At 37.9% G+C, this 25,499-nt stretch overlaps 1 protein-coding gene across 2 annotated transcripts in view; it reads right to left on the bottom strand.

The window, feature by feature from the left end:
- LOC113533285 (ephrin type-B receptor 1-B) overlaps positions 1-25,499 on the bottom strand; it is a 301,883-nt gene that overhangs the window by 55,572 nt on the left and 220,812 nt on the right. For both annotated transcript variants that reach the window (XM_026925335.3, XM_026925333.3), the window contains exon 7: positions 7,411-7,573. In XM_026925335.3, coding sequence (XP_026781136.1) covers positions 7,411-7,573 — 163 coding nt within the window. The remainder of the gene's footprint in view (positions 1-7,410; positions 7,574-25,499) is intronic.

Below are 25,499 nucleotides of genomic sequence, written 5' to 3' on the forward strand. Positions count from 1 at the left end.
TCTGCCAAAAGAACAAGACTATTTGAAGCTTGAAATGAGTCAAAATGTAGAAATTGGTTTAGTAGTCATATATTTGGTTTACTGTAATCTCATGCTAGACACATTTGACTATATTCCAGATATTGTCACTAAGATTTTAGAAATTGCACTGTACGACAATCAGGCTTGTGTGATATTGATGTTTTCCTGATCGTGTTTTCCCATTTTAAAATATCACAATAATGGTTTAATCATCAAGAACCATTAGCCTAAAAAGACCAGTAAACAAGCATTTGCACTATTTCAGTTTTAAGGAGTGTATGGGAGGTGTAATAATATTACCAGCTGTGCAGGTGGGAACTGTGGCAATCACAAAAACTCAGCCGGATGATGGATTTTTCGGTGATTCTTCAGTGACATGCAGTAAACAATAAAACATAACATCACATTTCAGTGTAATCCTTTTAGAAATTGGTTGTCTGATGTTCATGTGGCCGACATTTTCATTGTTGATGCTGCTCTCAGTGTTGAGCAGGAGCGAGCAGGAGAGCTGCAGTCAAAAAATCACACAAACAAACAAAATACGAAAGTGTTCTTCCTTCGTTTTTTTCTCTTTCAAGCTGATTTGACCATTCTCGACGAAAATTCTTCACTAACATCCCTAATAGATATCGCAAACTGACGTTAAATATAATGGTCTAATGTTAACTAAGTCAAACACACACTGATCGATTTTATTTTACATTAATGGGCTTAAAATATTCTCCATTTACTTTGACAGAAAGCGAGGGAGCCTGCGCGGACATCTCCACCTGAGACGAGAGCACAAGAGATTGGAGGAAAGGGGCGGGGCTTCCAGGAAGTATCTGTTAATATTAGAGAGTTCAAAAAACCTGCGCAAATCATTTCAGAGTCACAGGTCAGTTGGTTCATCTCTCATTTCATTGGGGAGAAAAAAAAAACCTGCTCTTTTGGTGCATTTTTGAGTGATTATTTGCATAAGCGTGTTTTTGCAGAGCTCCTATGCAAAAAGCATAATGGTGGGCAGGTCTGGTTCTATCATATAATTGGCGATAAAGTGGATATTGTGGCAACATAACAGTAACAATGTGTTGGGATGATAACACTGCTATATTGCACAAGCCTACTGACAATTAAAATAAATATTTCCAGTTCATTATTTACAGACTAAATATACATACAATACATTTCATTCTAAAGACACAAACACTGCCCAGAATGTTTAATTTCTTTACCCTTTATCAAGTTCGAGTTGAGACTTCCAAGCACATGCAGCAGGAGAACAGATGGCAATACTTAACCACTCCATATAAAAGCCATATAAAGCTTATGACAGCTTCTTATACACAGTCAAATAACCTGCTCGCCTCATTTGCAGGCTGACATTTCACCATTTAAAATTTCCTCTTTGTGTTATGCCATTATATTTAACGGATTGTTACATGATTCAATTTGAATTGAATTGTAGTTGTAGCGTTAGAGAAATCTGGATGTAGATTTATATTTAGATCCCTAATGAGCAAACCAGATGCAACAGTGTCAAGGAAAAACTCCCTGAGATGACATGAGGAAGAAAGCTTGAGAGGAACCAGACTCAAAAGGGAACTCTATGACAGTGACATTGTCAGATAGTAAGATTTTAAATCAATACACTTACAGAGCTTATTCACTAAAGTCAATCAGTACCAAGGGTAATAAAAGGATGTTCATTATGAGCATATTATGATTACAGCAGCAGTTCTTAGAGATTATCCACTGATACAAGAGGGGAGTCTTGGGCATTCAGGAAACACGAGCTATTGAAAATATGAGCAATTAGGTTCTTATTGTTGATTTTCTTCAATTTAAATTGTTGACAGTGTACACAAAAATAGGCTATAATCATTAGCCAACACTTCACAGTGTAGTTATTGAGTACTTTATTGTGTTGTGCGTCTCCTTTTAATATAAAGGAAAAGTTAGTGTTGCAATCTAGCCATGTCCTCAACTCACATATAAAACTACATAAAATCAACATTTCCTATTTAAAATCATTTCAGACTGGGCTGACTTCATCCAAATCATTCTTGCTTTAGTAATTAGTGCATATTCTGGTAATTTATTCCAGTAACCTGATATTTTCTGATTGATAACTCGATGAGGTTGTCTCTGATTTCATGTGCTGCCAATACCTTTAATGATTTCATATTTACACCCCCCGGCTATGTCGTCTCCCTTTTGCTCTGCCTCTCGCGTCCCCTGTTCGGAAGGTAAAAAAAAAAAAAAATGCCTACGGGCCTTGCATTGCTCAGAAGACAGAACCTTTCTCATGTTCCGATTAAACAGCAAATGAAATCAGGTTTGGTCTCAACTTGGGGACTTCACCCAGAAAAAATCTATGAGAAATGATGGCTGTTTGCAGGCTTTGTTTTACTCTGTCTTTATTCAGTACTTACACACACGTACACACCTCATTTAATGAAATCATTTCCTCATCATTGCACGCACCTGCCTGACAGACAGAGAGAGAAAGAGAGCGAGAGAGAGAGAGAGAGAGAGAGAGAGAGAGAGGCTGGGGAAAGAATGAGATGTGATGCAAGGAAGGAAATGAGTGTGAGCTTCGTGTGAGTGTGTGTGTGTGTGTGTGTGCGTGTCAGCAAGAACACAGTGTGACTGACCTTTTCCCCCTGTGCCTGGTGCTAATTGTCTTAACGAATGTCGTGCTGTGGCAGGGTGCCAGAGGATAGAACCATCAGCCAGATCTCAAAACACCCATCCGCTAATTACTACAGTGAGAACGCTCTCTCACACTCATCACCCACACGCACACATACACATACACATACACACACACATAGTATATACACTGATCAGCCATAACATTAAAACCACTGACAGGTGAAGTGAATAACATTGATTATCTCGTTACAATGGCACCTGTCATTGGGTGGGATATATTAAGCAGCAAGTGAACAGTCAGTTCTTGAAGTTGATGTGTTGGAAGCAGGAAAAATGGGCAAGGAGCGAAGGCTAGCCCATCTGGTCCAAACCCACAGGACAGCTACTGTAGCACAAACTGCTGAAAAAGTTAATGCTGGCTATGTTAGAAAGGTGTCAGAACACACGTTCCATCTCAGCTTGCTGCATATGGGGCAGTGTAGTAGCAGACCGGTCAGAGAGCCCATGCTGTCCACCACTGAATGCACCTGCAATGGGCACGTGAGCATCAGAACTGGACCATGGAGCAATGGAAGAAGGTGGCCTGGTCTGACGAATCACGTTTTCTTTTACATCATGTGGACGGCCAGGTGTGTGTACGTCTCTTACGTGGGGAAAAGATGGCACCAGGATGCACTATGGGAAGAAGGTAAGCCGGCGGAGGCAGTGTGATGCTCTGGGAAATGTTCTGCTGGGAAACCTTGGGTCCTGGCATTCATGTGGATGTTACTTTAACACATACAACCTACCTAAACATTATTTCAGACCAAGTACATCCCTTCATGGCAATGGTAATCCCTAATGGCAGTGGCTTGATGGTTTGAGGAACATGACAAACAGTTCAAGGTTTTGACTTGGCCTCCAAATTCCCCATATCTCTATCCAATCGAGCATCTGTGGGATGTGCTGGATAAACAATTCTGATCCATGGAGGCCCCTTCTCACAACTCACAGGACTTAAAGGATCTACTGCTAACGTCTTGGTGCCAGATACAACAGCACACCTTCAGAGGTCTTGTGGAGTCCATGCCTCGACAGGTCAGAGCTGTTTTGGCAGCACAAGGGGGACCTACACAATATTAGGCAGGTGGTTTTAATGTTATGGCTGTTCGTTGTATAGCCATATCTCTAGCCAACATCACCATGATTCAATTATTTCAGTTAATTTATCTTCAGTGATCCCTTGCTATATTTTAAGTTGGGCCAGATGAAATATTTTGGCAGAAAAAGAGAGGAAAATCTGTCCTACTATATCTGTCCATTTGGTGTTCAAGGAGTCAACCATGTTAATTGAGTAACTAGCATTTTATTTCCCTCTTACTTGCTGATACAAATGCACTTATTGTATTCATATAGTATTTTATATTGAAAATAATCTAATTATCTTTGAAGCATGCTAGTCTGACACACAGAGTCAGTTGGTTCAGTTGGTTTACGTTTCTAAATTTGAACAAAATAATGATGTTAGTACATAATATAGTGTTATATATCCAGTGACAGCTGGTCATGTTTCTTTTATCAATATCAATGTTTGACAATGAAATTATTAGAGTTTGAGAGAGTTAGATTGAGAGTTGAGTACATAATCCACCTTGTTCATGTTCACACATGACTGTATTTCATATGCGCCTTCTCAATCACTGCTGGAGAAGTATGGGCTAGAAAGAAATCAGTCCAAGAGTCACTTCTTCATACCAATCTGTGTATATTTTATTACAACCATTGATTATAGCATTTGGTTCCAAAACAATCCAGTTTAAGACATTTGTTATCAGCAAATAATTGGATGTGGGTGCCAAAAATGAAACCTTATATCTTTGAAAGAATTTGGGGGGTTGGCTGCTAGCCCGTTTATACCAGCTGCCCTGAGATGATTCTCTACTTCCTGTTTTCCACTGCAGTTTATCTAGCAGTTCTACTCACATGTATCTCACTGTCTTAGAGAAAAGTTGGAAGTGTGTGCATGCGGGAGCATGGATGGGAGGTGCATCTCAAGGATACAAGTATGCATTTCACCACCATTTTTTTTTTTGCTTTCAAACCTTAAGATGACAAGTTTACCTATAGGCAGAGGCTCACAAACACACACACACACATACACACACTCACACACACAGTTACATCTACAGTGCCTATCAATCTTCCACGACCTTTTGGATAAAATCACACCAGTGCATCTTCACGTTTACTCAGGAGACAGTGTGTTAGTTATTAATAATAGGATGTTCTTTCTCTTGTGTGTATCTTTGTTTGGTAGCTGTATGGAAGTGCTTTGTTCTCGAGTATTGAGTGACGGGTGGTAGAAGACAAGCTCAGCTGGTTGTGTGTGCTTACCAGTGCTGTCAGTGTACCAGCACAGACGTAGTTATATTTAACACATGCTGTGTCAATAATGTTGATAAGCACCTTTTCCTTCCAGTGTGTGCTGTGTACTTGGCTTCTTTGGCATGCCAACCACAGGACATATCAGGCCTGCAGTGCTCAGCCTCTCTGCATCCAGTGTGTGTGATCGTCAGTGTCCCTGGCACCATGTGTGTGTCTCTGGCAGCTAAGAATTGGCAGGACATGCCAGTCTACACCTTCATTAATCAAACCTACCCAAGAGATAGAATGAGTGTGTAAGAGAGAAAATTAAAGTTGATGACTCCAGAAACCATTCAATTAACCCAACCCAAGACATATGTGGTCTTTCTATGGTGGCCTAGGAATGAACATAGACACCAGGTGGCGACTGTGGCAACTTCTACCTTACCTTCTTTAGTGTTTTATCGATTAATTCATTCATTTCCCCCATTGGCTTGACTCATTCTGACACTAGGCTTGTTGTTTCACCACTTATTGACACTGGAGTGGCTGGGAACATCAGAGATTATTGCAATATGTTTTACTTCTCAATTGGAACCCCACCCCTGAAAACACTGATTCACATACAAGCCTTGGTAAGTAGTGCAGTAGGGAATGGACTCATCAGTCATCGCACCACCCCTCTTCATCTAGATACAAGTGTACTAAACTGTAAGAAGATCACTCTGCTCATTACATAACAACCTGGGCTCATTAATGTCAAAGTTCATGCATCATCTGTCTTGCCATCCTGCCCTAGCGTCAACATCAGTCAAAAGTTTGTTTTTAGCAAATGATGGTCTGTGTACTTACCCCTCAGCAATCCTATAAGTGTGCAGTTGATCCTCTAACACCATTCTATCAAGGTTCTGACTTTTTCCTGGCCCCTGCTTAGAAAAAAGCTATGGAGAACTAAATAGCCAAAACCCTCAAACCTCCCCATGCCCTTCATGTGACCTGTCTCCACAGGGTTATTTCTGAATCAAATAAAAGGAAAATCCTGCTACTCACTACTCCTGGTTCCCTCCAGTTGGAATCATTGAGATCAGCCTTTACCCATGAAATGGATACTTAACTGTCATTTAATTCTGTATGTTGATGTATTTTCCTCTGAAACAGGAAGTCAGACTGACATGGTGTTGAAGTGCTTGACTGAGATATGAGATACGCCACATCAGAGCCCGATCTAAGTGAACCTGACAATAGCTTAGCAAACAAGCTAAAAATGGAATATTTATTCCATATTTATTCTAAATATTCCAGGATTGAAGAACCCCAAGTTGGTAAGACTCTCCTCTGAGAAGTGCCGTTCACATAACCGCAACCTCATACAAATTCCCCCCTCTTCAAAATCAATATGCCATGACAAACCATGTTTACAACTAACAAAGCTACAACTGCTGGAAAAGAACTACTAATGTAAAGCAAGATCTACCTCTAGGGGCAGGACATGCAGTATATGGATCTAGAGAGCAGTTCATTGGATGATTATTAAATTTTGCCTAGATACGAATCATCAAAAACTTGATTGGTGGAAATCCACTTTTAGAATTACATCCAGGCACTACGAATAGTTGGTAATGGCATACGGCTTGGTCAACACTCCCACCAAAGTCGTGTTATTATCCTATGATTCTAACTTGTCCTTTGGTTTTCATTGCTGTAGCTGTTTCTTTAATAAACTCTATCCTGCACTTGCACTCACACATGGACATGGTAGGAAGGAAGCTTTGCTATACGCAGTCAGCAAGATTCGGCGTTAATCGGTTTGGCTATTTTCCCACTGTAATTCTTAAACTTGCTGTGGAATAGAGATAGCTAAGCTACAAGATACACTGCACGATGATTCTTTTGCTACTGATGATAGCGCAGATTATCTCATCCTCTTCTACTGAACACAAACTGGAAGTAAGAGGGAGAAAAGTGAACAGGTACACACCGCACCATGCAAACACAATAACTGATTCATCAGATGGTGATCCAACACACACACATACACACACAACATCAACATCTATATTTGATAATTAATCATAATCAACTGTAGTAACTGGTGAGCATTTTTGGAAAGCTTGTTTTTCAACCATTTTGATGAAACAACAATTAACTGAGCCATTTGGACAGAAAACAATTGCTTTATAGGCTCAATATGACAAACAGATGGCACGGTTATGTTGAAACATGGACCATACACCCACCTCATACCGACATCTATATTTATTTCTCTAGAAAACTTTATCTCCCGCTAGTACACTCCAAGACTTCAAAAAGTGGCTATAAAAGCTTTATGCGCATACATCACTCTCACACTCGAAACCACACCCAAACACACACACGCACACCCACACACACTGTCATGGCAATCCTCACCATCTGTGAGAGTTTGGAAGCACATCTTATTGCTGTATTTGCCGAATCCAGCCACTGTTCTGGCTCGAACCTGCACCACATAGACTGTGCCGGGCCTGAGTCCGTCTACGCGAACTGTGTTTGTCTGCGTCCTCAGTACTGTCGAGTTAACCTCCATTAGATCCTGGAAGAAGAAGGAGAAGAAGAGAGGGAGAGATAAGCTTGGTTTTATTCAAGGGCAAATTCTATTTTCAGCATTAGAAAAAAATCGGAGATTTTTATGCCTTAATTGCTCAGTAATATCCTTCTGAATAGAGAGATGAATAAGCATATAGAATTTAATCTGATGAGACTTTTGGTTCAGACTAGAGGATTTTTTCTTCTTTTTTTATTGCTTTAAAATACAGTGTGATTTCAGGAATCTGTATGAACATATACAATATGTTTGATATCTATGTTGTAATGACACATCCATTTAAGTATACATTGGGAAACAATACAATTTGATTGACATCACCACAATTGTTGTCTCTACCTGTTATGTCATGCCTCAATTCAATTATTCTGTAAATCAATAATGACATAGCAAGTGTGTGTTCCAGTATTTTCATGACTATGTTAAGACTGTGTGAAGCTTCATTTCACTGGTAGAACTCTGACACTATGGTCCCTTGTGCAAGCATTACGTTTGGGCCCTACTCACATTGCTTTTCCAAATGAAGTATTTTCATGCAAATACTCTCACACCCTTAATATTTCATAAAGTAATCAGTAATCTGGTAGCTCTGTCATGGCTAGCATTACTGTCTCCATCTGTTTAATATGAACCATTACCATCATAGCAATGAAGAAAACAAGAATGGCTACTAAGCGAAAATTATACACAGATACAGTTAAATATATATATATATATATATATATATATATATATATATATATATATATATATATATATATATATTTCTAAATCGCTGGATCAAATCATTCATTCATTCATTCACTGAGGTGGATCCAGAGCCTATCCCAGCAACACTGGGGACGAGGCAGGAATACACCCTGGATGGGACATCAGTCCATCACAGGGCACTATGCACACACACATTGACACACTCTTTCACACTTAGGGGCAATTTGGCATAACTGGCCCAGCTACTGCATGTTTTTGGGAGCTGGGAGGAAACCAGAGAACGCGGAGGAAAGCCATGCAAACAACAACCCATGCGCAGGATCGAACCATGCTGTCCATGATGAAATGAAACATTATTTTATATCCTCCTGAGATCCCATCTATTGACTTATTTGTGTCCTCAGTAGTGGACATCTTCTTTTTTTTGCATCTGTCTGTTAAGTCATTTTTAATTATTGCTGTACACTAAAGAGCACATCCTGGGCTTTCCAACGATACTCAATTGGGCAGGATGTGAGGTTAATACAGGGTTAGATAGAGAGTTAATATTCATATTCTTAATTAAATTTAATTGAAAACTAAAACAAATACAGAATGATAAAAAAAAAGTTTAATGTAATGTTGTTGTATAGCTGAACATTAAGGCCATGCTGCTGTGTACCACAGTGGACATATTAAAATAAACAACCCAAAAAAATGATAATAATCAATTGTTCAATTTTTTTTACTGTAATGAGAAAGAATAATAATAACAACAACAAAAAACTAATTTGGAAGAGACTTGTTTTAACCTTAGGAGGATATAATATGAAATACATGTTTTCCAGACTGCCCAGATCTCTAAAACATTGGGAAAGCCATCGATTACCTTTCAAATTGCATAATACTAGAACAGCCTCAGTTGAATGTACAGTTGGAATTCACTAGGTATAAATTGTAAACATGAAATAGATCTTTATTTTCTACTTCTAGAAGGCAGAAGGAATGAGCTATAGTGGTTAAATGGTTAAATGGTTAAATTTAACTGTTGGATAGTGCGCTTATCCACACTTCCACAGTTCGGAGTAAGCAGTGCACCACTGCAGTGCCACAACATGCCTCCATGTTTGGTTTGAACTCAATTGTTCTCTTGTTGCACCTTAGAATATTGACATAAAACTAATGAATGGATAAGGTTATACATAGAAAGAATAAATGTCTGGTTTGAGAAACGTGTAACAGAGGTGCACTGTCCTGTGTGTTGATGAGAAATGAGAAATGTTATCATTTGAGCTGCAAAACCAAATTCAATTTTAATTAAATGATAGCATTTAAAAAAACTGAAAATAGTTATCAAAAAGAGGCAACAAATGTAGCTGTAGAAGAGGTATCGACACACACAACTTGCTGGTATTGCATTGTATTCACGGTTCTTGTTATTATGCATGTTGTTTATATCAATTCAAGTGCATTTTTAGGTATTTTTTCTTTTTATTACTCCTGAACATATTCAGCTCTATCAATACTGTACTACAGCCATTCCAACAAATCAATCTCAAACTGAATCAAACAGAACCGAGGAAGGGAGAGACCTTTACCTTTTAAGATACTGTTATTAAAACAAATTTCCAATCCCAAGCCAATCCTGTACACTATCAACAATTCACAGCTACAAATTTGCCAAAACTAAAGTAGATATCCCATACAAATAAGGAAATTAAGCTGAAAGGGGAAATACAAACAGAAAAGAGTTTCTAAATTACTTTTTAGCTCAAGATTTTTCTTTTTCTGACCCAAGCGTATAACAGAACTGCATCATGGTCTCTTATACATGAATGCATTATTACTCTTCTGTCATGTCATTGAAAGAAAAAGTATTGAACAAATAAGCAAAAACAACACTTTTCTGCTTTTTTTTTATTATTATTGCTTCACAGCGCAATAACATTGTGTGAAATAAATGTGTAGGTCCCTTTCCCAAGAGGAAAATGCACTTGTACTGAAATGAAAGAAAAAGGGCAAAACACTCTCCTGGCATTAAAAATCTGCTTGCTGCTTTGCGAATAGATCATTCTGTCCTGTGTGACGGGGAAATTAGACTGTTTCTAATAATGGTTCCATTTTTGGTATGCGACGCCCACACACATCTAAAGAATAATTACAGGAAATAATAAGTATGAATTAAAAATGCATGTAAATATGAGAGAGAGAGAGAGAGAGAGAGAGAGAGAGAGGGATCAAGTGAGAGAGAGAGAGACACAGAGTGAAAGACACAGAGAGACACATATAGAAAGACACAGATATAGAGACACACAGAGAGAGAGAGAGAGATACAGAGAAAAACAGTGTGTGTGTGTGAGAGAGAGAGAGAGGGAGAGAGAGAGAGAGAGAGAGAGATGGAATGGGGCCATGTAAAGAAAGTTGGAAATAAGCCCAGGATTTAGCAGCAGTACCTTGTAATAGAATCCAATAAAATCACCTTCACCTTGAAACGTTAAATCTTCTTTATGAAATTTGTAACAATTCTGTTTGGAGAACTTATTATCTTAATGAAACAATGCAGTTTTGATGATAAAATGCTTCTATATTTGGTTAAAAATCTATTTTTATGTGTGGACTTAAAAAAAAAGGTTATATAATAAGATGAGTGTCATAAGTGTGGGAGCTGAAGACCATAAGCGGCGAGATTTGAAGTGTCTGTTCAGTACCAAATGAAAGAAAAAAGAAAACCAAATTGAAAACAAAATTGAGACAACTTGTGTATGATGATATTATGGATTGATAAAGTACCAGAAGAAAAGTAGTTCCCATAAAAATGTGTACCATGTTTATCTATCTATCTATCTATCTATCTATCTATCTATCTATCTATATAAATAGATAGATAGATAGATAGATAGATAGATAGATAGATAGATGTTTATTTATTTTATGTCTCACAAAATAAATCATTTACCTTGAACAGAATTATTATTATTATTATTATTATTATTATTATTATTATTATTGTTGTTGTTATTATTAAATATATAATCATTGATTAGGAGAAGTTTATTTCAAATTTATGGAAGGAGTCTTCAGTGTCAATGCTTTGTAACAGTTAACCTGAAGAAAGAGAAATAAAAGAGTCTGGTGAGGGAAAGACTATAAAGCTGCTATAAAGTGGTAACAGGAACTAACTTAATGTATGATATCATTTAATAATAAATTAAACTTTGCTGGCGAATTGCTGTGTTAGAGAAGGAATAACATACTTTGGGATGTGCTGTTATGGGAAAATAAACAATATCAGGGTGGTCACATTACCACATCGTTAATTATTTTTCCTATAACTGCATGTCCTGTCGTGTTTTAACTGTATTATGTAGATGTTTAGTGTATATGGCACACCTGACTGTCATATTCAAGTGGAATAGAGGATCTTGATCAGCTGTAGTCAGTCATTATGAAATACCTGGCAACCAACATCCACAATCTGCCTGTGCGCATATTAGGTTAGGACAGTCATATCAATGCAATATAGATCTCTAATGGTGTATGTGTGTGTGTGTGTGTGTGTGTGTGTGTGTGTGTATGTATGTGTGTTATATATGCTCAGGCAGTGGTGTCAGCTCTAGCCAGCATTCCCTGTTGTTGCAGTAATGGCTCTGCCTGAGGCTGATGTAGACTGCTATTTGTAATAGTTTAGACGCATCTTTCTGTCTCTCTCGCTCACTCTCCGTCTTTGCTCTTTCCTTGCTGCTGTCACGCAGAGAAAGCTAATATGACATCTAGAAGATATCAGGTCTCTCAGATAAAGAGAAAGAGACAGACAGATGGGCAGACAAATAGACAGTTCAGCAAGACACATACAGAGAACACAGAGAAAGAGGAACAGTCACACACACACACACACACACACACACACAGAGAGAGAGAGAGAGAGAGAGAGAGAGAGAGAGAGAGAGAAGGGGCTGAGGGTTAGGATTCCTCATTTCTCCCTCTCCTCCAACAGTGGCATGACGCTTTCACTGCAAATCTGAATCGACTTCCCTGTGACAGATCGCTCTACTGAGTCGCCTTTACTCCACATTACACTCAGTAATGAAAAAAGAAGGAATGAAATACTGAAAAACAGCCAGAAAATGAAAAAAAGAGAGGCAGGGGAAGTGGAGAGTAGTGCTTGTCAAGACTACCAAAGCAAGATGGCAGATTGAAAAAAAAAACAAAGTCTATAAATCTAATTGTCTTGCTGTGTACAGATTCATCAGCACACGGCTTATGAGTCTGACAATTTCTTTATAAATAAGCTCCTTCAGTTAGAAAAATAGCAGGAAATTGGCTAATGATAATACAAAAACATTGACAAAAATGGATTGTCAAAAATGGTCTTAAATGCTATAAATCTTAACCATGTTGATCGAGCATACTGGCAGAATGCAACATAACCACAAAGTGTTTTATTTTTTACAATAATTCAAACCAGAGATAATTAATTTTTGATTAACTGGCTCGTGTCTAATCCGAGCACATTGTCCAGCCTATCTCGAGCCCGTCACAATGTCTTGACCTTGGGTGTGTTTCAAACCCACCCTTTGTTCTGCATGAATGAGACTCACTCTGCAGCCCAATGTAAAATGCTCCCAGGCCAATGGAACATTCTGCTAACAGCATTCAACAGCAACCCACAATGCAGCCCTAAATGTAGAAGCCAAGCGTGTGCCTTAACCTTTCTAGTAAATTCCAGATTGCAGTGTAAATCAAAACAGGGATTTATAATTTCATTTACGCAAAATGAAAAAATATCTCCAGCATTGCTATATTAATCTTATCACTGTTTAAGCATTAAAAAAAAAACGTCAGGGGATTTGGCCCAAAATATATTATTTTTGATATGTTTTGTTGTGTTACTCTTATATACTGCTAATATCTATCTATCTATCTATCTATCTATCTATCTATCTGTATGTCTCTCTATCTATCTATCCATTAACATTTTTTTGTCTTTTTATTGCATGCACTTTGGTTTCAATTTTATCTAGCTCTAGGGACAGACTGAAAATTAATGTAATATGCACTTCCTGCCAGATGTCATTTTTCATATTAAACTAGGACTTTAGTCAAAAACAAACAACAAAAAACAAACAAAAAAAACAATACTGATGCGACTATAATCAAGCATCTGGGCCCTCATAAATGAGATAATAATTTGACATAAGCTTTCACACTTGCTCAGCCAAATAAGGCTCCAATATCATAATCATCATCATCATCATCATCATCATCATTGTTAATAACCTTAAGATCCTCATTGAACAATGGTGTTTAGTCTCAGGCCTGGCCACATGTATAGGGGTATTTCTGAAAACTCTCCTTTTATCTCTGTTTTTTTTTTTTTTTAATCCTGTCCACTTGATCAGTGTTTTCGAAAAATATCTCCATCCACCTGAAAATGCAAAAAGTCATTTGAAAAACACTCACAAGAGCAAGCTAGCCCACTGATAGTTTTTCATAAACTGTTATTTCAAATGCCTCAGGAATAACATTAAAAGCATGCATAGCATGCAATGCAAAATGTGGAAAAGCACCAGCATGGCCAAGTACTAAAACGAACAATTACAAACACAACGATTTATATGTGTGGACTGATGATGAGGTGGAACCACTGCTTTAGATTACACTTCCACCCGGGTCCTATCTAAAATCTCAACTCGCAGTGCAGTTTGTAGCGCCGGAGTGGTGGATAGAGGAGCAGTACAGAGCACCTCATAGTCTAGCCCCTCCACGCAAGGGTGTAATAATAAAACGATATGAAATTAAATTGCAAATTATCAAATCAGAAATTACAGAGCATGATGTAACAACCTGGTCAGCAGCCATTCTAAACAGAGCTTCAGGCCACACGCAAAACCGCAATGTGCATGCACAGGTTCGGCAGCGTTTTCAAAAAATATGTGTTTTGTTTTCCTGTCCACACAAAAAAATGGAGTATTATAATTTGAATGTTTTTGGAAGAGCTTCATTTTCAAAACACATGTCCTAAAACATTGTTTTCTTGTGAGCAGGAGACCAAAATGCAGAGAAAAACCACATTTTTCCAAAATATCTGCATACATGTGGACAGGGCCTGTAGCTTTATCCAGTGTTTCAGTGGGAATTTACTTCAACACACACACACACACCTCTACACACCTCTTAAAACCCATGACAGCTTCATAACATCAATAATGCATTATCCGGAGCCAAACACTGGCCTAACTGCCATCAATAAATAACTGCTGTCAGTAGCATGCTGAGCTGTTTTCTGACTGGCCCGTGGAATGACCTCATTTGATGGGTACCACTCAAAGTGCTGTGTAATATGATCACAACAACATGGAAAATACAAACGGGTGACAAATTATAGGGAAAATGGTGGCTCTGTTATTCTATAGAGGCATTTTGCTGCCATGATTTGAGTCCACTCGTTGTTCCCTTAAAGGGAAAATCACCACAAGGTATTCAGACTCATCACTTTTATCCTATGATGAAACACTTCTATCCTGACAGGAGTGGGCTCTTGCAGATGCTGCTGCTAAATGATGCAGATCATATGTTATGTCCTTCACAATAACCAAATATCAACCCAATTTTAAAGATTTTGGACTGTCGTGTTAGACAGAGTTCTCCACCACCATCAACAAAACACGAGCTGTGGGAATATCTTTCAGAGGAATGCTGTTCCTCCCTCTATTCTGTCTTATAGAACGGTTGCCAAGTTGCACTGAAGCTGTTCTGGCAGCTTGTGGTGGCTGAACTCCTTATTAAGACACTTTGGTTGTCTTTAATTTGGCTGTATATTCCCAACATCATTACGGGGACATCATTACGGGGACATTCGTATCGGTTTTACGAGCGGCATACGTGCTGGTAATAGACGACCGAGGCACTGTAGACTTTGGATGTGTTGGCTGCGTGTTCTTGATTCAACTCATTAGAAAATGGTTAAGCTCGTGGGATGAATTGAGTGTGTTAGAGCAGAAAAAACACTAAAATGGAGTATCCCTGCTAATGACTATAACAGATAATTCCATTTCAACAATTTATAGAAACAAAATCGTCATTTAGTTCCTCATATTTTTGGGTTTTTCTTTTATTTTGTTTGAGGGTACTTGTTTAAAGAGAGTTTAGGTAAAGGACATTCAACACGATGGGATGGAGAGGGAGAGAGAGAGAGAGAGAGGGGGAGAAAAGCTGACATTAGATCTCAAAATGACATACGGTCCCAAAATGAGCCAGAGCCATTTTCATTACTGAGTATGCCCACTGTCCATGGAGCCTGCTGGGTTCAGTAATGGCTGAACTCAGCGGTAATCAGGAAGATTGGACCATATGGGACATGACGCAGTAGATATAGAGAGCTTAGCACTGGTTTTAAAGATCCATATAAAAGAATAATACCCCGAAGGCATAACGTTTCAACTAATGCTTCACAGAGCAGTTGCGCAATAGGCAGACGAACTTTTACTAAATAAACCAAAAATGACATTTGGAGAAGAATGTGTTATAATAGCAGGGTAGCAGCAGTATGAGACACATGTCACACTGTTTCCTGCTGTGTCCCTGGCAGCACTCTGTCTTACTGAGATACCTCAAGCTAAGTGTGCCCCTCTCCTGCTGTCAGTCAAATAGGGATTAGCAAAACAACTCCCTTCATGGGAGGGCCGATGGCGGCTGGCGAATGGTAGACTGAGCCAGGATGGACAGACAGGGGGTCTCAGCGTGCAATCTGGGAGCAGTGGGAAGGTGCGTGCATGGGGCTGGCATCATCTCGAGAATAGCATAGAAGCTCAAACTGCATTTCATTCATGCTTAAGAGAGCAACACACTGAACAACACACACTCTCAGAGATATACACATGGCAAGGCTGGCTCTGGCTTTGCTCCCTAGTGAGGTGTACGTGTGCCACTTCCCTCCACTTTCGTGCCAGCCCTATGCAGCATGGCATGACCACCTGGTCAAACAGAGGGCCAGGACTCGAATCCACACACCAAACACACAAAATTAGAAGAGCCATACAGGGGAACACCAAGTTTCTCAAATGCTTACAAACTCAAATCTAGTAGAGTCTGCGGCTTCATGGATAATGGTTATCAAATCAACATCCATACGGTTTGTTTCACCACTTATCTACAACAACACAACGCTAAATTATATCCACGGATCTGTAATAAGACGGGGATAAATTCATATCTCCAAATCTACAACAACAATTCATATCCCCTTGGGGCATTCATATCCTCTAGGGGCATTTATCTTTCTGAGGCAATATGATGCACATCTTCACACGTGAAACATAAATTTAAAGCAGGGTATGATCAACACAACACAATTTAGACTTGCTTCAGTATAATACAATACATTACACTGAGAATCGGTATTCTGCTAACAACCTGATTTCAGTCAACATTTCATTCGCATTTTGCTGAGACTGCAATTTGGATTTTGTATTTGTATTTTGCTGAGACTGGAAGACACATAGAGAGAAGTTTAAAAATATGGAGTGATGCAAATAATTGACAACGGCAACTGGTTTTGGGTAATTCGATATCACCCACAAGAGGACAGGCTCTAATTCATGTCGTCTCAGGGACTTGCCATTGGTCAACTCTGGTTTGCCCATTAGGGATCTAAATTTCTATCCAGATTTCTATTAATCTCCTTTCTGAAATCTGAAAGTGCTATACAAATAAAATGTAAATGGATTTGTGCAATCCTGAAAACTCAGTCAGGATCTGTCACATCCCAATTAACTTAAAATCAGGTGAGTGTTAGTATAAACCGTAAAAAAAGAAAAAAGTGGACTGAACAGAGAACCACTATTATTATTTATTTCTATCAAAGAGTGCTTTGAATTTATAATTATAATTATTATTATTATTATTATTATTATTATTATTATTATTATCAAAAAGTGCTTTGAATTAATAATAATAATAATAATAATAATAATAATAATAATAATAATTATTATTATTATTATTATTATTATTATTATTATTGGTGTTGTTGTTATTTATTTATTATTTATTTATATCAAAAAGTGCTTTGGATTATTTATTTATTTATTTATTCATTTATTAAGCAGCCATTTTAGGTTCTTTTAATCCTTTTTCGGAAGTCCTGCAATCTTGGAGCCTCCATTTTGAAGTGCTGTTCTCAGAGCACTATAGATCCCAGTGATTGTCACAGTGAATTTTTTATGAATGCACACAGACCATGACTAAATGCAGCTCACTTTCAGAGAAAGCATTATTTCAGGAATGGTTTCATTAGAGCTCTCGTAAGAAAAGGGGGAGATAAAGGTAGACCTCACACTCCCTGTCACGTCAGCATGGAACACATAAGCCCTGTATGATCATTTCAGTTGGTAAATGGATCACTAGAGTTGGCTCTAGTGACACTGCTGCATTTAAATGCAGATTTTCACTTGAATGTCTTTTGATTTTCTTAAGTGTGCAGCATGGGTCAGCCATCTCACACACACACACACACACTCACTTTTTTCACTCTCACTCTCTTAAACACTATTTTAGCTTGGACTATCTCTAACTGCAGACCAGCTTAGTTTGTGTGTGTGTGTGTGTGTGTGTGTTTGTGAGAGATCCATGACTATTGAGTGAGGCAGAAATTGAGAAAAGCATATAGATCCTATCTGTATATTTGAGATATACACGTCACATTTTCTTTTCCTGTGGTGTTTTTTTTTTTTTTAAATGCCGTTTTTGCCAATATCCTTTTCTTTGTACTTCCTTTGAAATTACTAGGGGTAAGATTTGCCTTTAAAAAAAACATATAATTACATGCTTCCGTTTTGAGATTTTAAAAAAAATCAGAATGCTAAATACACATTACAAACATTCTAATATTAAAGAATTTTATGCAAATAAGGCCAAAGGTGAAGCATCCAGGATTCCCAGGGAAAAGTAGATATGAGAGATATTTGTATTTAGGTTTCTGATGTTTTTTTTTTATCTCAAAACCATAACTTATAATTGTGAATTGTATGTTTTATAAAGGCAAATTTAATCCCTAGCAAGTTCAAAACAAAGACAAACATTGGCAAAAAAAAAAAAAGAAGTCTATAGTCACTAGAATAACTACTCTTTACAACCGTGGTGAGCAGAAAAGCATCACAGAACACAAAATATCTTGGGGCGTATGAGCTACAACAGCGGAAGACTACATCAGGTTCCACTCCTGTCAGTCAAGAATAGGAATATGAGGCTACAGAGGGCACAGGCTCATCGAAACTGGACAGTTGAAGATTGGAAAACAAAGAGATAACACTTTCCCAATGTATGTAATGCTAGCGCGATCAGACATTTAATCGAATTCCGTTAGCCACCATGGACTGGGAGGTTGGGAGGCAGGTCCGAAGAGTAAAATACATCATTCCAATGTTGCTGTACTTCACCTACTTAACCTTGACTAATGCACCTTGAAGTCATCATATTATAGATCAAAGTACTTTTATGTGACGGAGACTTTTGTCCATTCTACAGTTACTGCTGGAACATCACACAGTGACACACAATTCCCAGTTTGCATGAAGCTTTTAGGGTTCATATTATAAGACCTCTCTCTACCTCTTTCTGTCCTCTTCATGGGTCAGTGAGTTCCGCAAAGTACTTTCTTGTATTTTGTCAAGCTCTCACACTCGGCCTCTTCCCCTTTCTCTCTCTTCCACCTCTGATTAATAGAACAACTTTCTTTATTGACCTGAACTAGCCCATGGAGAACTCTACTCTAAGCAACAGAAGGTAGAATATCATGTGCAGTAAGAGCTGCTGTGTTTCTACACTCATAACTGCTTACTGCACAATTAGGGAGAATCACAGAGTGTGTAATGTTCCACACAACTTATTTGTAGGTAATAAATTCAGTGGACCATACACATCAGTAGTGTCATGACTAATAAGCATTGAACGAGGGGATGGACCTGTAATCGTACACACACTCCCTCACATACAGTAGATGAAAGTTGGCGTAGGTTCACTGTAGCATCATAAATGCGTTGTATGGACGTGTGAGGATTTTCGCTGCTGCCTTTTTACTGCTTTTGGAAAATACGAGTGGCTCTGTTAAGCTGTTAAGTTGGTTTATGTCTACTTGTCTCATTAGAAGGAAGAGTCACTGCAAAACAAAATATAAATTTATTCTGACTTATCACCTTGAAACAAATCTTATTCATATTCACCAGATGTCACCCTAATTGAAGAACTAGGAGAGATTTTGTAGTGGAGTGACAGCATTCTCCACCTCCATCATCTAAATACCAACTAAGGGAATATCCTTTGTATGATCCTGTACAGTTCCAGAGACTTGTTCAATCTACGACATGGTGCATTGAAGCTGATCTGGTGGATGAAGTTTTTCCTATAATTGCCATAATTTTCAACTGTTCAATATATCTGTATATAATTTCAATTAAATAACAACAGTAGTCAATCACTAGCCTTAAATTATGACAAGTGTCCAACACACAAGTCCTTGGGAATGAGCTGGTACTATAGAAATGTCATGATATTAGTACGAGAGCATTAATACACTATATGACCAAAAGTATTTAGACACTTGAACATCACACTCATATGTAGGTCTTCCTCAAACTGTTGCCACAAAGTTGGTAGCACACAACTGTCTAGAATTGTGTTGTCATTTGTCTTTGTATGCTGTAGCATTACGGCTTCCCTTCACTGGAACTAAGAGGCCCAAAGCTGTTCCAGCACAAAGCTAGATCCATAAAGACATGGTTTGCCAAAGTTGATATGGAAGAATTCAAGTTTTCCAAGCCCTGACCTCCACCCCACTGAACATCTCTGAGATGAATTGGAACAATGACTGTGTACTAGACCTCCTCGCCTGACATCAGTGCCTAACCTCATTAATGCTCTTGCGGCTGAATGAGCAAATTCCCACAGCCATGCTCCAATATCTAGTGGAAAGGCTTCCCAGAAGAGTGGAGGTTATGATAACTGCATAGTGGGGACCAACTCCATGTTAATGCCCATGACTTGGAATGGGCACATATGGGTGTGATGGTCAGGTGTCCACATACATGACCATATAGTGTATAAACCTTTGGATTGAATTATAGCCATCACTACTGTCAGAGCTGCTGTTAACACTATCTGACCAGTCAGATTAGAGAATTCAGCAGCACTAAGGTATAAATATAATTAACGCAATGTTATCACTATTATGTAATCATTTTAATGTCATGCTAATAATTAAAAAAGCAAATGATGTGTATTGAACAATATATTTTATAAATTAATTTCCTTATTAATAAGTATTGAGTACATGAAATGTGTTCTTTTTTTAATAACACAATAAAAACAGTTCTTGGTAGTAGACTCAGACTGAATTGGTGGCCATATCATGCACTTCAGCTAACTAAGTTTTATTTGGTTTCATGTTCTATATTTCTGAATTTAATCAACTAAACAAGGCTATAATACTACTACTATATTATGTGGGTATATTTGGCAAAACAGAGGAGAAACATTTAACAAAAGAACAAAAGTGAACAAAGGATTGTGAGATTTGGGGTTGAACAGGTCATGGGTAACGGTCCTCATTAACAATCAGGCATTTGAACTCGTCTTTTCCCCCCAAGTGCCTCTAAACATATTTTTAAACAAGGCAACAGGCAAGTCATTTTCAAACAAGGCAACATGCATTGCTTTTTTTCCTCTCGAGAGTGAATTTGCTTGTTAATCAGCTTTCATGCTGAACGCTGTAATCAAGGACGTAATTAAAAAAAAAGGAAAAAAGCAAAGTAAACAAAACAACAATGATTCAAACATAAGAGCAGAGTGGAATGTAAACAAGGCCATGATTGATATCTGGGTAGTAATTTCTGAAGTGTAAAAATGGTTATAACAAAACATTCCAACCTCGAGCATTCATTTTCTAAAGCTTCCCCACTATGCACACACACACACACACACACACACGGCTTGAGCAATATCAAACTGCTCATACACTTGAATAGCCTTGAAAAATGGCTGGTGTTGGAATATTAGATGGATACGCACAGCTGAAATTACAGATTTTAATCAAATACACATTCTACAACAAAACTCCAGCAAGCAAAGAGGCGCACTTAAATACATTTATGCCTGATGTATGCAGCAGCACTTTAAAATGCATCGGTGTGACCCTGTTTTTTTTTTTTTCTTTTTCTTTTTTTTTTTTTAAAGTGATACACTATGAAGGTCATGTAATCTTTGATGTGAAAATTATATTCATTCATTTTAAGTAACTGTTTCAGGGTCATGATGGATCCGGAGCTTAAGCCAGGCTCCGGGAGCCCTGGAGCTGTAAGATATCATAATGAATGTCAGGCTTTCAAAATGTCCGCAATGCTCCTGCACCACACATCATCAAAACAGAGAAGAGTGTCTATACACCCTGTACACATGACAGCGGGCAAAGTGTTTAAAATGTTTAAATAAACTAATAACGAGAAATTTAGTCAACAGAACAGAACTGATGGAATTAATCAGAGCTCATTTCCTCACCGATGTAAGAGCAAACAGAGATCAGTGGAGTGAAGAGACAATGATGAGGCTTGTGTTTAAATGCCGTGAATGACTTTTACCTCAGGTGATGAGACAGAGACTGATGTGGATTATGCTAATAATCGAAATGAGAACTGTGAGAACTCATTTCCCATTGTAAACGTATAATTAAATATATATATATATATGTGTGTGTGTGTGTGTGTGTGTGTATGTGTATATACAGTTAGGTCCGGAAGTATTTGGACAATGACGGAGTTTTTGTGATTTTGCCTTAATACAGCACCACAATGGATTTGAAATAAAACAAACAAGATGTGATCAAAGTGTAGACTTTCAGCTTTATTTTAAGAGGTTCCACAAACATATTGCATTTACCATTTAGGAATTACAGCCATTTTAAGCAAAGTACTTCCATTTTCAGGGGCTCAAAGGTATTTGGACAACCATAATTTTAATACTTGGATGAAAATTCTTTTCAGTCAATGACTGCCTGGAGCCCATAGACATCTGGAGCCCATGGACATCACCAAGTTTCCACTGAGTTTCCTCCCTGGAGATGCTTTGCCAGGCCTTCACTGTAGCCACCTTCAGTTGCTGCGTGTTTGTGGGTCTTTCCGCCTTCAGTCTTGTCTTCAGTATATGAAAAGCATGCTCTATTGGGGTGAGATCAGGCAACTGACTTGGCCATTGAAGAATATTCCATTTCTTTGCCTTCAAAAAGTCTTGAGTTGCTTTCGCGGTATGTTTAGGGTCATTATCCACCTGCACTGTGAAGCGGCATCCTATCGGTTTTGTAGCATTTGACTGAATGTGAGCAGAGAGTATAGCCCTATACACCTCAGAATTCATCTTGCTACTTCTGTCAGCAGTCACATCATCAATAAACACCAGTGAGCACGTTCCACTGGCAGCCATACATGCCCATGCCATAACACTGCCTCCACCATGTTTGACACATGATGTGGTATACTTTGTATCATGAGCTGTTCCTTTCTTTCACCATACTTTTCTCGTCCCATCATTCTGGTACAAATTAATCTTGGTTTCATCAGTCCAAAGAATCTGTTGATGTTGTAGTGGTTTTGAAGGGGTTTTTCTTCACCAAGGAAAGGATTCTGTGATTATCCACTTTAGTTGTCTTCCATGGTCTTCCAGGCCTTTTGGTGTTGTAAAATTGTTGATTTGGCCACTCTTACAGTTTTTTTTTCTATCTCTCTGACAGGTCTATTTTGTTTTTTCATCCTAATGATGGCCTCCTTCACTTGCATTGATATCTCCTTGGACTTCATATTGGTAGTTCCAGTCAAACAGCTGCCAAATGCCAACTTAATACCTGATATCAACTCCAGACCTTTTACCTGCTTCAATCGTCTTGAAGTAATGAGGGAATGGACCGCACCTTGTCAATTAACTTCTTGTCAGTCAATTGTCCAAATACCTTTGAGCCCCTGAAAATGGAAGTACTTTGCTTAAAATGGCAAAAAATCTTATTCCAGAACATTGGAGGGTTTTTTAGATGTTTTCTGGCAAAGTCTAGTCTGGCTTTCCTGTTCTTGAATGTTACCAGTGGTTTGCGCCTTGTTGTAAACCCTCTGTATTTACATTCATGAAGGTGTCTTTTGATTTTAGATTTTGACAATGATACGCCTACCTTCTCCCGAGTATTCTTGACTTCTGTTGATGTTGTGAAGGGGTTTTTCTTCACCAAGGAAAGGATTCTGTGATCATCCACTTTAGTTGTCTTCCGTGGTCTTCCAAGCCTTTCGATACCTGATATCCATGTCTTCCATGCCTTTCGATACCTTTCGATACCAGTGCTTTCTTTCTTTTTAAGAATATACCCAACTGTTGATTTAGCCACAACTAAGGTTTTTGCTATCTCTCTTATAGATTTATTTTGTTTTTTCAGCCCTAATGATGGCCTCCTTCATTTGCATTGAGATCTCGTTGGACTTCATATTGGTAGCTCCAGTCGAACAGCTGCCAAATGCCAACTCAATACCTGATATCAACTCCAGACCTTTTATCTGATTCATTGTCTTGAAGTAACGAGGAAATGGACTGTACCTGGTCAATTAACTTCTTGTCAGTCAATTGTCCAAAAACCTTTGAGCCCCTGCAAATGGAAGTACTTTGCTTAAAATGGCTATAACTCCTAAATGGTAAATGCCATATTTTTGTGGAACCTCTTAAAATGAAGCTGAAAGTCTACACTTCGATCACATCTTGATTGTGTTATTTCAAATCCATTGTGGTGGTGTATAAAGGCAAAATCACAAAAACTCTGTCATTGTCCAAATACTTCCAGACTTAACATATATATATATATGTACATCTAGTAAGGTCCGGATGTATTTGGACAATGACAGACTTTTTGTGATTTTGCCTATATATATATATACATATATATATATATATATATATATATATATATATATATATATATATATATATATATATATATCAAATGTTGATTTCACATTTTTTCAAGTATATTAGATTATACTGTAAATATAGAAATAGGAAGGGCATAGTGAAATTGAATATAGCGAAATTGAAATGTATTCTTTAAATGTAATTTTCTCTTTTTTCATTTTTGGGGTGAGCAGACTGGTAAAACACTTTAACTTTACTTCTGTGTGAGATACATACAAAACTGAAACATATTTCAGCTAAAAAATTTCTGTACTTCTCAGAACAGGAAAGTAACTTTTATCATTGTCTAAAAGTACTGATCATAACTATGTTGTTTTGCTTGAAAATATCATTCAATCTCTTTAAGTTTACAACTATTCACTAGAATTTGACTGCTACTAGAATTCATGCTAGTCTAACCTGGTGTTAGCAAAGAAAACAGTCTAACTTAATGCCAGTCAGTGTTAGCAAATTAGTGAAACTTTCCTCAACATGCTTTTTCAAATTAGATGCAGTTCTTGCCTTCTAGGGAGGCAATGGAGACGCCTCTTTTTATACAAGTTTTTGCTTACTCCAGCACATTGAAATAATTTACTGAGGGGCACTCATCTTCAAGTTAAACACTGCATTCTGGTGGCCTATCCATATTCAAACACACACTCATAGCTGTAGCATTAACTACATTGTGTAGTATGAGAAGGTCATGGCCGGTAACGAATTGGCACGATTCTTGACCGTTTTTTCTACATTGATGAACTTGATTCGATGCTTTTAATTGAAATTATTGGATGCTAAACTGAGTCAATTCTATTTATATATTCTTCAGTCATTGGCTAGATAAGAGAAGAAGATTTGTAAAAGGTAACTCTGGGTAAGAGTATCTGCCGAATTACTAAATGTGAATGTAAATGTAATGTTTACATTACTACGCTGTTCTCTATATAGCAGTAGAAGCTTGTAATCAATATTCTGTGTTAAATTAGTGAATTCTTTGGTAAATCACTTTGCTAAAGTCATATAATAAGTGTCATGATGTAGAGAGAGCTGGACATTACTGCATTATTATAAACCACTCCAAAGCATCCCATTATCATTATGCTGTATAAATCTTCACACAGCTAATAAAAATGCACTGTAAATGAATAAATTAATGCCCGAAAGTCTTTAGCTCCTTTGAAATCCCTCACTTTTCTCATGTCCTATAGAAGCAGCCGTTCAGTGATATTTGCTCATCTGTATTTGTTTGAGAAGTGCTCGT

This window comes from Pangasianodon hypophthalmus, chromosome 21 (genome assembly GCF_027358585.1).
Source record: "Pangasianodon hypophthalmus isolate fPanHyp1 chromosome 21, fPanHyp1.pri, whole genome shotgun sequence".
Taxonomy (NCBI): Eukaryota; Metazoa; Chordata; class Actinopteri; order Siluriformes; family Pangasiidae; genus Pangasianodon; species Pangasianodon hypophthalmus.